At 64.2% G+C, this 13,972-nt stretch overlaps 1 protein-coding gene across 2 annotated transcripts; it reads right to left on the bottom strand.

Annotated features, from left to right (window-relative positions):
- Positions 1 to 420: 420 nt before the first annotated feature.
- LOC123832260 (chloride channel protein ClC-Ka) lies at positions 421 to 12,247 on the bottom strand. Of its 2 annotated transcripts, none has more exons than XM_045859897.1 (20): positions 12,172 to 12,247; positions 11,452 to 11,672; positions 10,650 to 10,778; positions 9,748 to 9,876; positions 8,994 to 9,133; positions 8,581 to 8,658; positions 8,409 to 8,487; positions 8,067 to 8,192; positions 7,728 to 7,812; positions 7,510 to 7,611; positions 6,814 to 6,898; positions 6,384 to 6,557; positions 5,871 to 5,940; positions 5,598 to 5,708; positions 5,040 to 5,253; positions 4,064 to 4,197; positions 2,243 to 2,331; positions 2,030 to 2,113; positions 1,213 to 1,299; positions 421 to 862 (listed from the first exon to the last, which is right to left on the bottom strand). In XM_045859897.1, the coding sequence occupies exons 2-20, from the start codon at positions 11,549 to 11,551 to the stop codon at positions 815 to 817; spliced, it is 2,064 nt and encodes a 687-aa protein (XP_045715853.1). In that variant the 5' UTR covers positions 11,552 to 11,672; positions 12,172 to 12,247; the 3' UTR covers positions 421 to 814. The 2 variants fall into 2 exon arrangements, with proteins under 2 accessions (XP_045715853.1, XP_045715854.1); XM_045859898.1 differs by having other exon boundaries at positions 2,030 to 2,110.
- Between the last annotated feature and the right edge of the window lie 1,725 nt (positions 12,248 to 13,972).

Below are 13,972 nucleotides of genomic sequence, written 5' to 3'. Positions count from 1 at the left end.
GGGGACACCGTGTCCTCGGGGCTCCTAGAGGGACTTAGGGAGGGCCCCTGCCCTCAACACACATAAGCTGGTCGACATGCTGCCACCCAGCGGGGAGTGTCCTCTCGGGAGGTGCCTGAGTGTCAGGACTCCCCGAGGAGCCACACCTGGGGACCCTGCCTTCTCGGCCCTGGCTGAGCCAAGGGGGAGGCTGGGGCTGGGGTGACAGTAACTGAGCCACAGGGTCCTACTTACACATGAGGATCAGCATCATAAGGCTGGTGGGGGACCCACTCTTTCCCATGTCCTGCTTCCAGGAAGGAGGCAGGAGAAAGAGTGGGAGACCAGGCACCCAGGCTGGCGATGCCCCCGAGACCACTAGCAACCCTAGGAGCTTGCTCAGAGCCAGCCCAGGAGCTGAGACGAGGGACAAATTGCGGCTCTGGGGAATGGCTTTATTCTTCTCAGCAGCCCGTGGTTGGGAGGCAGCCTTGGAGGGGGTCTGTGCCTGCCCTTGGTGACAGCATGCACCAATCTCTTCCCCGGGGAATCTGACAATCACGCATTGGGTGCCCACTGCGCATTGGTTTTTTCTGCTGTCTTGCATGCTGAGCTCTGTCCACGGTGGGGTTTGTCCTTCAAGGCACGTGGTACTTGTGACTTGGTGAATAGGGGGTCCTTCTCAGTGCTGGGTTACAGCTGCCTGCTTCACTGAGGAGTGAGGAGCCGGGCAGGAGGGGTGGGGCGGGGCGTCATGGGGGAGGGGAGGCAGGCCGTCTGTCCAATCTCCTTCACCAGGGCAGCTGAGGTGCCACGTTCACCTTGGCAGGCTGGCTCACTTTGGGGCTGGTGGGTTTGTCACATTAGAAATCGCTTTCTTCAGCTGAAAGAGAAAGAGGGGGTTTTGGAGGAAGGATGCTTAGAAGGTTGAGAACACCGCTCCAGTCCCGCCTGACTCGCCCGAGGGTTGATTCTCGGGTGGGCGTGAGAGCCAGCGCCTCCCCATGGCGCCAGTGGGATCACCGAGGCCCAGAGACTGGCAGCACTGGCCACTGGCCACAAGACAAGGTAGGAGAAGCCAGGCCCAGTGACCACTGGGGGCCGGGAAGTAGAGCCCATCGGAATCCCAGGAGGCCCCTCCAAATTTGGATGTGAGGATACTGGTGCCCCCCATCTCCCCAGCCTGCTCGAATGTGGCTCCTCCACTTTGCTCCGCCCGTGGGACCCTGGTACCTCCACCCAAGACACAGTGCCCACAGCTCTGCCACAGGATGTCACGAAGAGGAACTGAAGGTTCAGCAGCTCGAAGAGGTTGTGTGCCTGCAGGAGGGGTGGTTAGGGAATGCTGGAGGGCAGGTAGCACCCACACCACCCCTCTGGCTGCGGTTTATCCCTAACCTGAAGGCGCTGAGCAGGGGTGAAGGACCGGTACCCACGCCCTCCAGTCCCCCAGCCAGGGAGAGGTAGGTGGGTCACTCGCCATGGCTGGTGCAAGACTGGGACCTGGGCCTGCAATGTCCAGTGTGACCACGAGGGGTCGCCAGAGTCCACACAAGGGACTAGTGGGAAACCGTATTAACCAGCATCACCCAGGGCCACAGAGAGGTTGGGACCACCCCAGATCCCCAACCTGCTTCCACCCATCCCTGACCCCTGCCTGGAGGCTCTGGGCTTGTATCAGGGAGGGGGGGCAGGTATCAGCATTCAAAGGGATTCATAATTTTCCCACGATCACACAGGGAGAATGTGATGGACCTGTGATGCACATGTGCCTTGAGGCAAAGACATCGTTTTCCCACTGTCTCTTCCCCAGGGGCTTCTACTTTGGAAGCCCTCTCACTCCCCTAGTCTGCGCACCGTCCCAGGAACTCTAGGGGCGGGGCTCGGAGACAGCAGGAGCTGCTCTGCCCTCTCTGCTGACAAGGAGGAGGTTCCAGGGGGAGCGGAGGGCCCACCGCACGCAGGAAGCTGGAGCCGAAGCTTCCCTGCTGGGCTCTCGCCCTGTACCGCAGGGTCCTCGCCCGCCCCATGTGCGCATTTTCATCCTTACCTGGTGCAGGGAGGTCTCCGGGGACAGCAGCAGGGTGACGGGCTCCACGGGGCAGCCGGCGGCCAAGATGTCCTGGAGACACTGCTGGGGACAGAGGAAGGGTTATGGGGGCCTGGGCCAGCCCCGCCCTCCCCCAGGCTGCGCCTCTCAAACCTCTACTCCCACACACCCTGTGGACTCCCCATCTCCCCAACACCCCCCACGAGTACCCACTTGGTGTCCTGGAGCCCAGGAAAGTGGCTCAGCCTGGAGAGCCTGCACCAAGGCGGCCCTTCGCATGGTGCCCAGCAGGACCTGAGACTCTGGACAGGAACAGAGGGTGGGAGAGAGCTGCATTACGGAGAGGGAATCTGCGTTTCCTGGGACGTGCCAGTCACTGTGCTGGGCACTCCCATGTCTCTCAGGAACCCACAGCAAAACGCATGTGGGTCAGGAACTATTATCACCCATTTTATAGATGAGGACACTGAGGCTCAGAGGCATGGAGAGGTTAACAGTCAGTCACTCAGCTTCTGACATGGAGGCGTGATGGCCAAAGGCTGCCAGGGGCCAGGCGGGGCCCGCTGACCCTGAGACCCCCCAAGGGGCAGCCCTCAAGGCACGAGCAGGTTTGGGACACTGGGGCCTCAGGGCTGGGCTGTGTCCCTCACTCCCCACGGAAGAAAGAGGCACAGCTGGCGGCTCCGCACAGAGTGGGCACGAGCCTGGGAGCCCACCACGTCCTGAGGTCCTACTGTGTGCCAACGGCTTGGCAAGTCCCACTCCAAAGTTTACAGGCACTCGGTTTGGAGGCGACAGTGTTATTTTTGTCTCTTTTCCAGTAAAATGAAACCTTTACCACTAGACCCAAGTGTGCGTCCCCTTTAAAAACGAACAGATGAAAGCTATTTCTTGAATGAGCGGCTGCTAGGCCCCGCAGCTCAGGCCGGCAGGTTGAAAGCTTTTTGCTTCCCGTGGCTCTTAGAGCAGAGCGGACTTTCTTGTCTTGGAGGGCCCCCCACCATGTCTTTGTTCCAGGAGATGAGGGCTCCTGGAGGGGTCCACCTTCTGCAACTATGTTCTGAGAGGATATTTGGCGCCTTCTGAGGGGGTGCTGTTAAGGGCGTCCCAGTCTGAGTGGGGAGGAGGGCTTGGCATTCGGGATGAGAACCACCATGGACACGTCCGTAGTGGATCCGTCTGATTTTCCCGGTGAGAAAACCGCAGTTCACCGAGTGGCCTGCCCCCGGTTCTGCTGCCCTTAAGCGGCTTTACGACTCTGAGGGTGGCCGTGCAGGCTGCTCACTGCACAGGCACCTGCCCGAACGACAAGCGGGGACCAAGCCCCAGCTGTGCCGTTCTTGCCAGGTGCACACCATGTCTCACTTGGACACCGGGGACGTGAAGGTTGGCAGTGTGCCTTGAGGGGGCGTGGCCCCCCCCCCCCGCCACCATGCCCCAGCGTGTCCTTCCCCTCGTACCATCCTGGCCCCACCGGAGAAGGATGCTCTAGCTAAAGCCTCTCCCGAGATTCAGCTTCTGTGTCTTTTCACAAAGAGCTGCCATTCATTTTTCTTTAAAAAGCTCTTTTTCCCACGGCACCAGGGGTTGGGGGGGACTCCGCTGGGGAACGCCTGGAGGGGAGACTGAGGAAGGAGCCCACCCGGAAGAGCCTGGTCGCACTGCCCCCCCTCCTGCGTCCTCCGCCTCCCCCAGGCGCACCAGGCCTGGTTTCGAGAACTCCGAGATCGATCCATGGAGAGGTTTACAAGCACCTTCTCGTTTCTCTGTCAAACATGTCAGCCACCCCAAAGCAGGGTGACAACTGTCTCCAATTTAACCACGAGAAGGAAACCTGCTTAGGGGGGGTGATGCGATTTCTCCAAAACCACACAGCTGCCGAGCTGGGGGACTCAGACTTAGGTCAGCCTCGCAGGTCCAATGCCTGGCTGGCTCTCTCCCGGGCCTGACCCTAGCGAGAGGCAGGTAGAGGGAATGCTCCTCCCTACTTGTCCATCCCGCCGCCCCCCCCCGCCCCCACTTTCTGCCGAGTACCTGTGCTTTCCACCAGGGGGTACTCAGCCAAGTCTGTGGAGGTCACGACCTTGACCACCTCCTCCAGCGGGGTGTCCTTGGCCAGCGTGGTGATGCCACGGTTCATGAAGTGCTCCACAATGACGCCGTGAGAGCTGGAGGCAGAGGGGCGCTCCGGTCAGGTCCTGGAGTGGGGGCCCGTGGCGGGGACCCCAGGGGCAGTTTCGCTGGTTCTTGAGTGTGGGCAGGGACTGAGAGGTTCTCAGAATAAGCAACTCCTAGAGCCCCGAGGTAGAGAGGAACCTGGGGACCGGCTCACCTACGGCCTGGCTCTGAACCCTCAGCCCCCTGGAGCCCTAGCTTCCCCCCAGAGCAGCTTTGGTCTGTTTGATTTAGAAGTTTTCCCTGGAGTATGTCACTTCAAGAAAAATTGGATGGCAAAAAGAAAAAAAAAAGCTTTAAAGTTTGAAAAACACCCCCATTTTACAGATGGGGAAACTGAGGCCCAGAGCAAGGTGGCAGCCTGCATGGCTTTGGAGGTGGGCCCAGGGCTCGGGGCTCTCAGGGGACAGAGGCTGCTCCGGTCCCGTCTGGCCGAGTGAGGACCTCAAAGCCTATTTCCGTGCTAGTACCACCTCCACAGAGCGGTTGTGGGGTGCGGGCAGGGGGCCCCCCAGATCTGGTGCTGACTCTCTGAGTGACCTGGAGCAAGACATCGAAGCTCTCTGAGCCCCAGTGGCCAACAAATGAGTGATATCTGTCCTGTTTTGAAGACAGACTGATGACCAGTAAGTCCTGCAGGCCCAGGAGGCCAAGGGTTTGCCCAAGGTCGTGCAGGGAGCTGGGGAGGGTGGAGACAAGAGAGCAGATGTGTGTGGGTCCTTCCAAAACCACCCATGTCCAAGGTCGGCTGCAGTGAGCTGTGGGGGCAGCCCCAGCCCCAGCCCACTGGGACACCGTCGCCCTTGTCAGTCAGCCTGAGGCGGGCTCCATGCACCTGATTTTTCGGCACCGGATCCACGGAAGATATGGCAGCTTCTTGACGATGATGGTGCCGTCGTAGAAGGAGGGCTGGAAGCTCTGGGCGATGGCGTTGGCCGCCAGCACCGCCATCAGCACGGGTAACGCGTGCACGATCTGGCCGGTCATCTCGAAGGCCAGCAGCGCCGTGGAGATGGTGTGGGTCACGGCCCCCGAGAAGGCCGCAGCCCCTGCGGGGGGGGGGGGGGCAGAGCAGGGCGGGGTGGCTCAAGCCAGGGGCCAGCTTCTCGAACAGGACGCGGCTGGTGTGGCTTTGGCCATGGCCGGGGTGGGGGTTGTCCAGAGGCCATACTCTGGCCACTGCTAGAGGGCCCCAGTGCCCGGGCGCAGTGAGGGGGAGAGCAGTAAGGGAGGGAGTCAGGGATCAGGGTCAAGACAGGGGCTGGAGCGAGTAATGGGGACTCCAGGGACGGGTGGGGTGCTCACTGGGGGCTTGGTGACCACCCTACACCCTGCAGAACCACTGGTTGGTTCTCCAGGTGCAGCCCACCCAGTGGAGACCCGGCCCACTTACCTGCCAGGGCATAGCCCCCTGGCACGATGGGGTTGGTGACCCCTCCGGCCACGATGCCCTCAGGGAAGGCAAGAGACAGGGCCTCCCCTATGAGGCGCCCAGTAGCGGCTCCTGGCCACAGACTCAGAGTGAGCCGGCGGGCTGGCCCCCGCAGCCCTCCGTCCTCCGGGACCAACCTCAGCACCACCCTGGGGCGTGGGGGGCCGGCAGACCAGGAGCCCTGGCCCTGCCCACTCACCCCGAATCTCTAGGCCCTCAGGACCCCAGACTCACCGAAGATGAATATAGGCATAAAGTAGCCAGCGGGAATGGGGATCGTGGTGGCCAGAATCAGCATCCAGAACTGTGGGGGGGGGGCAGAGGGGCAGAGGCTAGAGGCAACAGGGCAAGGGTGGGCCCGGCAGGGGCTGTCGCAGGGGGAAAAGAGGGCACCGTGCACGTGCCCGGTGTCTGGTGTCCCAGAAGAGGCTGACCAGCAGACGCTGACCAGCAGAAGGAGCCTCACCCTGACAGAGTGCCTGCTCTGTGCCAGGGGCTGTCCTTCCTTCCCTCTCAACCTTGCCCTTGAGGCAGGTGCAGTAACTGCCCCGTGTCACAGGCATGGACACCGAGGCTCAGCGCTGAGGGGAGCAGGCCTGGACCGCAGAGCGGCCGGGGGCCAGGTCAGGTCGGGGAGTCGGGGTGGAAGTCCCAGGCGCTGCGCTACGTGCCGTGGGGAGGCACCCCCACCCCACCCGTGGCCGCTCTCAGCTCTGGGCACACCTCTGGGGGCCCTGGGGTGCCCACCTTCATCACCAGGAAGAAGGCGAGGGTCCCAAAGATGGTGAACCGTGGGTGGTACCATTCGAACCACAGGTTCTGGGGGTCGGGCTCCGCAGGCCAGGGCGGGGACGAGTTCCGGGTCATCAGCGCCCACGAGTTGTTGTCGAACAGCGTGTCCAGGTGCTCCCTCATGGACAGCTGGGGCAGGGGCGGGTCGGCACGCTGCCCCAGGGGCCCGGGCGGTGGTCCCTGCCCTGCCGCCCCTCACCGCCTGGCCTGGCCTCCGACCCTCTCTGCTGCTTCCCATCAGGGTGGGGGGACTTGGGAGCCACTTGGAACCTCAAGGAGGCACAGGCCTCCCCTCTGGGTGTCGTGGAGTTGAGAGGTGATGGGGACAAGGTGGGCCGTGAAGTGGGGCTCCCCACTCCCACTGGCCCAGCTCAGGGCCTCTTACCCGAGAAGCCATGAAGCGGCCCACACCCGGCGGGTAGGTGATGGAGGCGAGGATGAGGGCGGCCAGGGCGGAGTACAGGGGCTTGCTGTGGGGCGGGGAGGGGGCGGGAAGCTCCAGGGCCGGCCTTGCCCTGGGCCCCCACCCCAAGGCCCGGCCTGCTGGCCTGGGGGCTGACACTGAGGGGGGAGCAGGAGGAGGAGGGACAGGAGCAGGGACGTGGGCCAGGCCCTCTCGGGGTCAGGACAGGTGTGGGGCCAGCCCACGGGTCTGCATGGAGCGAGGGCTGGGGCCAGGGCACTGCTGGTCAAGGACAGAGGAGGGCTGGCTTTGACGCGCCGATGCCGGGGGTCAGACAAGGTGTGGGGAGAAGAGGGGGCTCAGTAAGAGTCTTGGGGCTCGGTGGGAAGGGGTTCAGTGAGGGGCTGATGGCTCACAGGGGCGGGGTCTGTGGAGGGGCTGCCGGCCCAGTGAGAAGGAAGCGGTGGCTGTGGGGGCCCAGCTCGGGGGAGGGTGTTATGGGGAAACGGGGTCATGAGTGGGGTGTGGGAAAGCGGTTTGGGGGCTCATTAGGAAGATGGGTGCGTAGTCAGGGGTTGGCCTTCCTACATGAAGGGGTTGTGGGCTCAGGAGGCCGGAAGTCCCCAGGGTGAGGGTCCCCCAACCCCGAGAGGCCCCAGCCCTGTGCCCGGAGCCCACCTGGTGGCCAGCAGCTTGGAGGTGACTGGGTTGGTCTTGACAAAGCCCAGAAAGGTTCGCTGGCAGAAGAGGTACGCACAGCTCAGGACGCCACAGATGGCCCTGGGGTGGGGGAGGGGGGTGAGTCCAGAGCCCCTCCCAGACCTAGGGCAGCAGTTCAGGACCAGGGGGGTGGTGGTGGGGGTGAGGGTGGGGGGAGGCCCCAGGCACCCACTCACCCCAGCGCCACGAAAAAAAAGATCTCCGGCACGTCGAAGGGGATGTCCACCCGGAAGCTGGTCTTGAAGAGGGAGGTGATGGTCTCTGGGCAGGGAGGGGCGAGCCTCACACTCCCGCCCCGCCCCCGCCCTGTCCCAGCACCTGCTCCCCGCCTGCCTGCTTGGTCCCTTCTACCCTTGGGACCCCCACCCTTCCTGCGCATCGCTCATCAGCTGCCTCCCTGGTCCCTAGGAGGAGGTGGGGGGCGCGGGAGAGGAAGAAAAGAGGAGAGGAGGGAGGAAGGGCCAGGGAGAGGAGGCCCAGGTGCTGGGAGGTGTCCGGTGATGGGGGAGACTCACCCTGCTCGCTGTTGAAGACGGCCAGGAGCCGGAACATGAAGGCCCCGCAGGTGGAGGCGAAGAAGCCTCTCCAGTAATCCCAGACGGAGAAGTGGGAAGACATGACCTCGATGCTGAACAGCACGCCTGGGGGCGACGCCGACCTCAGGCCCACCCCCGCGTCGACCCCACCCCGCCGCCCTCTCTTTGCCCCGAGCTGAAGCGAAGGGAAGGCGGGTGCCCCACTGCCCGGGGCCGAGACTAACATTCGTGCCCGCCCCTGAGCCAGGCCCCACAGCTGGGCAGAGCAGGGGGCAGGAGGGGTGTGGGGGACCCCCAGAGGAGGGAGGAGGGGGATCTCACCACTGAAGGGGGCTGCGAAGACTGTGGCCACGCCCACTGCCGCCCCCGCCACCAGCATTTCGTTTTGCTTGCTCTTGTTCTGGGGGCGATCCGGGGTCTTGGGCTCAGAGTGGGCCCCTTCCCTCCCCTCCCTCTCACTCCTCCAAGGGGGCCCTGCGTGAGCGCCACTCACCTCAGGCTCGCCAGTGGTCATGATGCGCAGGCGGCCCAGGTAGGCGGCCATCATCACGGACAGGTGTACGAAGGGGCCCTGCCAGGGGAGGTGCGGGCCCAGGGCGGCTCACCGCCTGACCTCTGCGGGGGGCCGGGCCCCTGCCTCTCCCTCTCAGGGCCCAGGGTTGGGGGCAGAGGAGCCCTCGTCCAGAGACAGCTTGGCTGCCCCCCACCGCTCCCACCTGTTCCGTCTCCCCCGCCCCTTTGCCACACTCTGGGGACCAAGCCTCCCTCCTCTCCAGGACTGAGTCCCCGAAGGCAGGTGCTGGCCGAGGCCCATCTGACCCGGCTCCGGTGGGGTGATGGGGAGAAGGTGGAAGGGGCGGAGGGGCAGGGCAGGCTGGGCAGGGGTGCCCTCACGCCTGCTCGTACCACTTTGCCCAGGAAGATGGTGCTGCCGCCGGCCAGGGTGCAGGTGAGGCCCACCACCTTGGCCCCGAAGTTCTTGATATCCAGGTAGTCCTCCAGGACCACACCAGACAGGATGGTCTTCAGCTCGGGGATTCCAGAACCTGGGCCGGAGGAGGGACAGTCTCGGGATGAAGCTCTTCACACCTGACCCTCGGAGGGTGTCTCATGCCACCCTCCTGCCTGGCCCTTCTAAATCCTAGGAATTGGGGTTCATAAACTCGTTTTGCAGATGAGGAAGTGGAGGGTCAGGAAGGGGACGTGAGTTGTCCGTGTCCTCCCAGCTGGGCCCGGCAGGTGGCTATGGCAGGATCGGGGGAACCCAGGGCAGGCTCTCAGGCCGCCGGGGACACACCCCTAGAATCCCCGTCTGTTGGCCTGGAGCCGGAGGCAGAGCTGACAAGCCGCGGGGGAGCTGTGCCCTCCACGGGCCCTTCCCTGGGGACGTCCTCGGCACCGGCCCTGCTGGGGAGCCTGCCTCCAGTTCTCCCCATCACCACCCAGAAAAGCTCTCCGAAAGGGACCAGAGCCACCGGGAACCCAGGAGTCGAGATCTGGCCTTCTCGCTGGGTGACTCTGGGCCAGTGACATGGCTCCTCTGAGCCTGGCTGTGAGATGGGGCGCTGCGTCCTGCCTCCTTTTACCCATCGGAAAGGTCTCGGCCGGCAGGACGTGCCATGCGGGGCGCACAAGCAAACGGTGCGGTGGCCGGGCTCACCTCCTGAGGAGGGCGTGATGCTCTGGGAGAAGCCGGAGGAGAAGGAGACCAAGGCGATGGGGTACACGGCCCAGGAGAGATACCGGAGCAGGTGGCCCTCGCCGATCTCCCGGTACAGCCACTTGTGTGCTGGGGACAGCCAGGAGTCAGGGACCACCCCCAGGCCCTGCCCACCGCCTCACCAGGAAACAGAGGCTTGGGGTGGGGAGGCCCAGGCCGTCCAGGGGGTGGCAGACCCCAGGAGGAGGCAGGAGCAGGACCCTGGATCCCTACCCAGTGTTGCCACTTCCTAGCTGAGGTTTTTGGTCCAGAGACCCAGCCTCTCAGAGGCTCTGCTTCCCTGTCTGTCAAATGCGCTAGTGATGACCCCCCTCACAGGGTCACTGTGAGAAATGGGACAGAGTGTGAGGCACCTCAGACCATGTGTGCTGCAGGGCGGGTCCTCGTGATGGCCCCTGAGCACATCTCCCAGAGAAGCTGTGTTACACCCATCCTGCCCCACGCCCCCTCTTCCGGGGAGGCCTCAGGGTGGAGGCAGCCTGCCGAGGCTTGCAGTCTAGGCAAGTGCCCTCCCCCAGAGCTGCTGAGCTGAGAGCGGGCGGGAGGGAAGAGAGGGAGCCGAGCGACAGGAAGAGGGGAACACAGAGCTCAGACGGGGACTCAGGAAAATCCAGGTCTCGCTCGCTCATTGTGCAGAAGAAGAGATTGAGGACCAGAGACGGGCAGGAGCCTACCCAGGGTCACACAGCAAGTCAAGAGCAACGCCAGGCCCAGGCCCAGGCTGCCTCCCTTCCCAGGCCCCTCCCCAACCCCCGCTGCACCTGGCGGCCCCTTTGGCATCCCTGAGAGCATGCTCAGAAGCCCTGGGTCCGGAGCAGGTGTGCGTGCCAGGGAGGGCTCACCTCGGGCCACACGCCCCACGGTGAAGCTCATGGTGTAGCTGATGAGGGCCATGAGCACCCCAAGGGTCATCAGGAAGTACCAGTCCTCTCCCACACGGAACAGCTTCTTTTTCAGCCATTCCAAGCCACCTGGTGCGGGGACACAAGGTCACAGCCCGGAGCCAGCGGGTCATGGACCTCACCTCCCCTGGAGGCCTGCTCTTGCCCCGCCCCGGGGAAGGGAGGGCAGGGGCAGTGTGGGGCTGGGGCTGGGGCAGGCGGTCCAGTCCAGGGCAGCCTGGAGGTTGGCTCTGCCAACATGAGAGGCAGAGCAGGATCTGTGGCAATGAAGGTGGCAGCCAGCACGGGGGGCCTTTGGCAGCTCTGCCCTCCCCCACCCCTGCTCCCTGCTGCGGTGCTTACAGAAGAACGACCGAGGGGCAGGGGTGCAGAGGGAGTGCTGGGAGCGGCACTCTCTCAGGTACCAGCGCAGCGGAGAGAACACAAGGTCTAGCAAGACCCCTCCCTGCGTTGCTCCAGGACCTGCAGGGCTGCGGTGGAGCCAGAGAGCACCCTCTGCGCCCCCAGCAAGGCTCCGGGCCTCGGAGCTGCATCCCCGAAAAGCAGAGGGCAGGCGTTGAGCACGTCTGACCCTTAGACCGAAGGACAAACAGAGCCCTTCCCTCTGGGCAGCGAAGCCCGGAGTGGACAAGAGGGGGAGGGCAGCTCTCGGGCTCCCGGGTGGGTGGGGAGGTGCAGCCTGCGCAGGGGGTGATGTCCTGAGGGGTCTTCCGTGGGGAGGCGAAGGGGACCTAGGTCTCACCTCGGACGCCTCGGCGGATCCGGGGACACGGGCCCCATAACTCCTGGAGGGTCACAGGGTCGCCTGAGGAGCCCTCACGCAGCCCCACCAGCTCCTCCATCTGGTCCCTGACGCAGCCCACAGGTGTGGCCCTGGGAGAGCCGCTCTGGCGCCCTCACACAGCCCCCGGGCCCTTCCAGTGTCGCTGCTGCTTCCCAGGTCAGAATGAAGGTGGCGTTTTCCTGTCATAAGTACATACACGCACAAAGTTATCAGGATGGACATGAGTCCAGTGTGCCCTGGGAGGTCACCGAGGGGGGTGTGTGCGTATAATGTGGGGGTGGGTTCCTAGCCGTGCCCTCCGTGTCCAGCAGCAGACGGGTCAAGCCAGGTCCCCAGGCCCCAGAGTCCCCTTCCCCCCACCCTGGTGGCCACTGCTCCTCCCCTGCCTGGACACGAGTCTGCCTCCCCTGCTCAGAGCCATCTCCATGCTCAGCGAAGCTCCTCTCTCACCGGGGGCCCCACAGACTGCTCCGACTCCCCAGGCCCATCCCCGAGCCCCCTCAGGGGCAGAACGGCCACAGAGGCAGGAAAACCCCATGCCTGCAAGGAGAGCTCTGTGAGGGTAGAAATGGGGTGCTGGCCCCCTGCCCCCCACCCTCCTGCCCCTGCCCTGCTTGACCTGGCCCTGGCAAATTCCACCCAAGTGCACCCCCAGCTCTGCACCCAGCGGCCCCTCACCTGCGTCTGTCCGCCCAGCCTCGGCCCGGACAGCGCTCCTCTGACGGAGAGTCCTTCGCCTGAAGCGCAGGTGTACCTGCACAGGTGTGTGTTCCACCAATCAACGTCCTGCTCCCCCTTCCTCCCCCCACCCCGCCCTGCCGGGGTTGACTGTGGCCATTAGGAATGTCCTTGACAAACCGACCAGAACTGCCCGGGCCGCTGAGCCGTGCCCCAGAGCAGCCGACAGGGGCCGGGAGCAGCGGCTCCACGCAACTCCCCAGGGCCGTGAAGCCCTCTGCAGGCTAGGGGACCTGGGGCTTCGGTGGGGACCTCATACACACAGCAGGACAGCTGAGGGGTCATCTGCGGGGGCTGAGGGTCAGGCCCTGGGCTCTCAGAGCTGGGCACGGAAGGGGCTGGAAAAAGCAGAGAAGGGAGAGGGGAGGAAGCCGACCGAGCAGGGGGAAGGGCTGGAGGGAAGGTGAGGGCACTGCCAGTTACTGCCCCTTGCTGGGTATCAACGCTGCCCCCCACCCCATTGGTGAGTGCTCGTGGAACCCAACGAGGGGGCGATGTTATCCCAATTTAAGGAAACAGAGTCTCAAAGAGGTGAGGCCCCTGGTCCCAGGGGTCAGAGGCCCAGGGCTGGGGCAGAGCACGGTGCTTCCTTCTGGGCCGTCCAGGAGGCAGACGAGCTGGGGGGGCGGGGGGAGCAGTGAGTCCCTCGGCCAGGCCCCGGGGAGGAACCTCGACCTGACCCTGGGTCCAGCCCCCCAGTCTCAGGACACTGCCTCTCAAACCACAAAGGCTTCTGTGTAGATGCCCAGGCTGTGTCGCGTCCCAAACAGAGGGCAGCAGCAGCAGCAGCAGCGGAGGGAGGAGCAGCTGGAAGCGAGAGCGGCGCTGCCGCCCCCAGCTGGTCCTTCGCCCACTGGGAGCCTCGGTCTCCTCTTCTGTCCGATAAGGGGAGCCTGGGAGCTATGGGGACAGGGGCCTATCTCTGCCCCGTTCCCACCAGTGCCCCCCCCACCAAACCCAGAAGGGTGCCCGGCACACAGTAGGTGTTCAATGAATACCTGATGACCGGGGAGTGGTTTCCGAGCACTAGCTGTGGGCGGCTGGCTGTGTGGGGAGCTGATGAAAACAGATTCCTGGTTCCTTCCCAGGACCCCAGATGAGAATCTCGGGGTGCAGGGTATGACTCTGTGTTTGTTCACACTTCCCTCAGGTGATCGGGATGCCCTGGCAGGTGCCGGATTCAAGGCCTCGGATCATCTCGGAAGCTTTTTCTACCCCTGTGATCTGTAGCGAGAGGCATGCCCAGAGACAGGAGACCGGCCGTGGTGACCTTTCAGGGTCCCTCCCAGTCCCTGAAGCCAGCAGACGCAGTGTGTGTGTGTGTGGGCGACACCCAGGGATGGGGGCAGGGGGGAGGAACGGTGGGCAGGGGTGGGGAACCAGATCTGACGCCCAGCAGCGGTGACTCAGGCCCTCAGCACCGTGACAGTGTGTCTGCATTTAGCCACTGGCTCCTGTTTCCCCCCCACCCCTCCCCCACCCTCTTCCCATCTCTCCTCGGTGCTGGTAACTTCCTGGCAGCCCCCTCGGCCAGGATGGGTGACATGGGCCCGGCAGGCATCCCCTGTGGAGGAGCAGACCCCACTTTCTCCTGTCACTGCTTCGGCCCCACTTTGGGGACCACCAGCACCAGTAGGGACCCCTATAGAGGGAGCCCCTAGGAAGGAAGCTCTGTGGGAACCAGAGAAAAGAGAAAGGGTCTCCACCTCCAGCAGCTCCCAGTCGAGCCCCTGCCCTGGGG

The sequence above is a fragment of the Phyllostomus hastatus genome, unplaced genomic scaffold (assembly GCF_019186645.2).
Source record: "Phyllostomus hastatus isolate PE091 unplaced genomic scaffold, TTU_PhHast_1.1 phas_scaffold_182, whole genome shotgun sequence".
Classification (NCBI taxonomy): Eukaryota; Metazoa; Chordata; class Mammalia; order Chiroptera; family Phyllostomidae; genus Phyllostomus; species Phyllostomus hastatus.
This window is presented reverse-complemented; position numbering and strand designations above follow the sequence as displayed.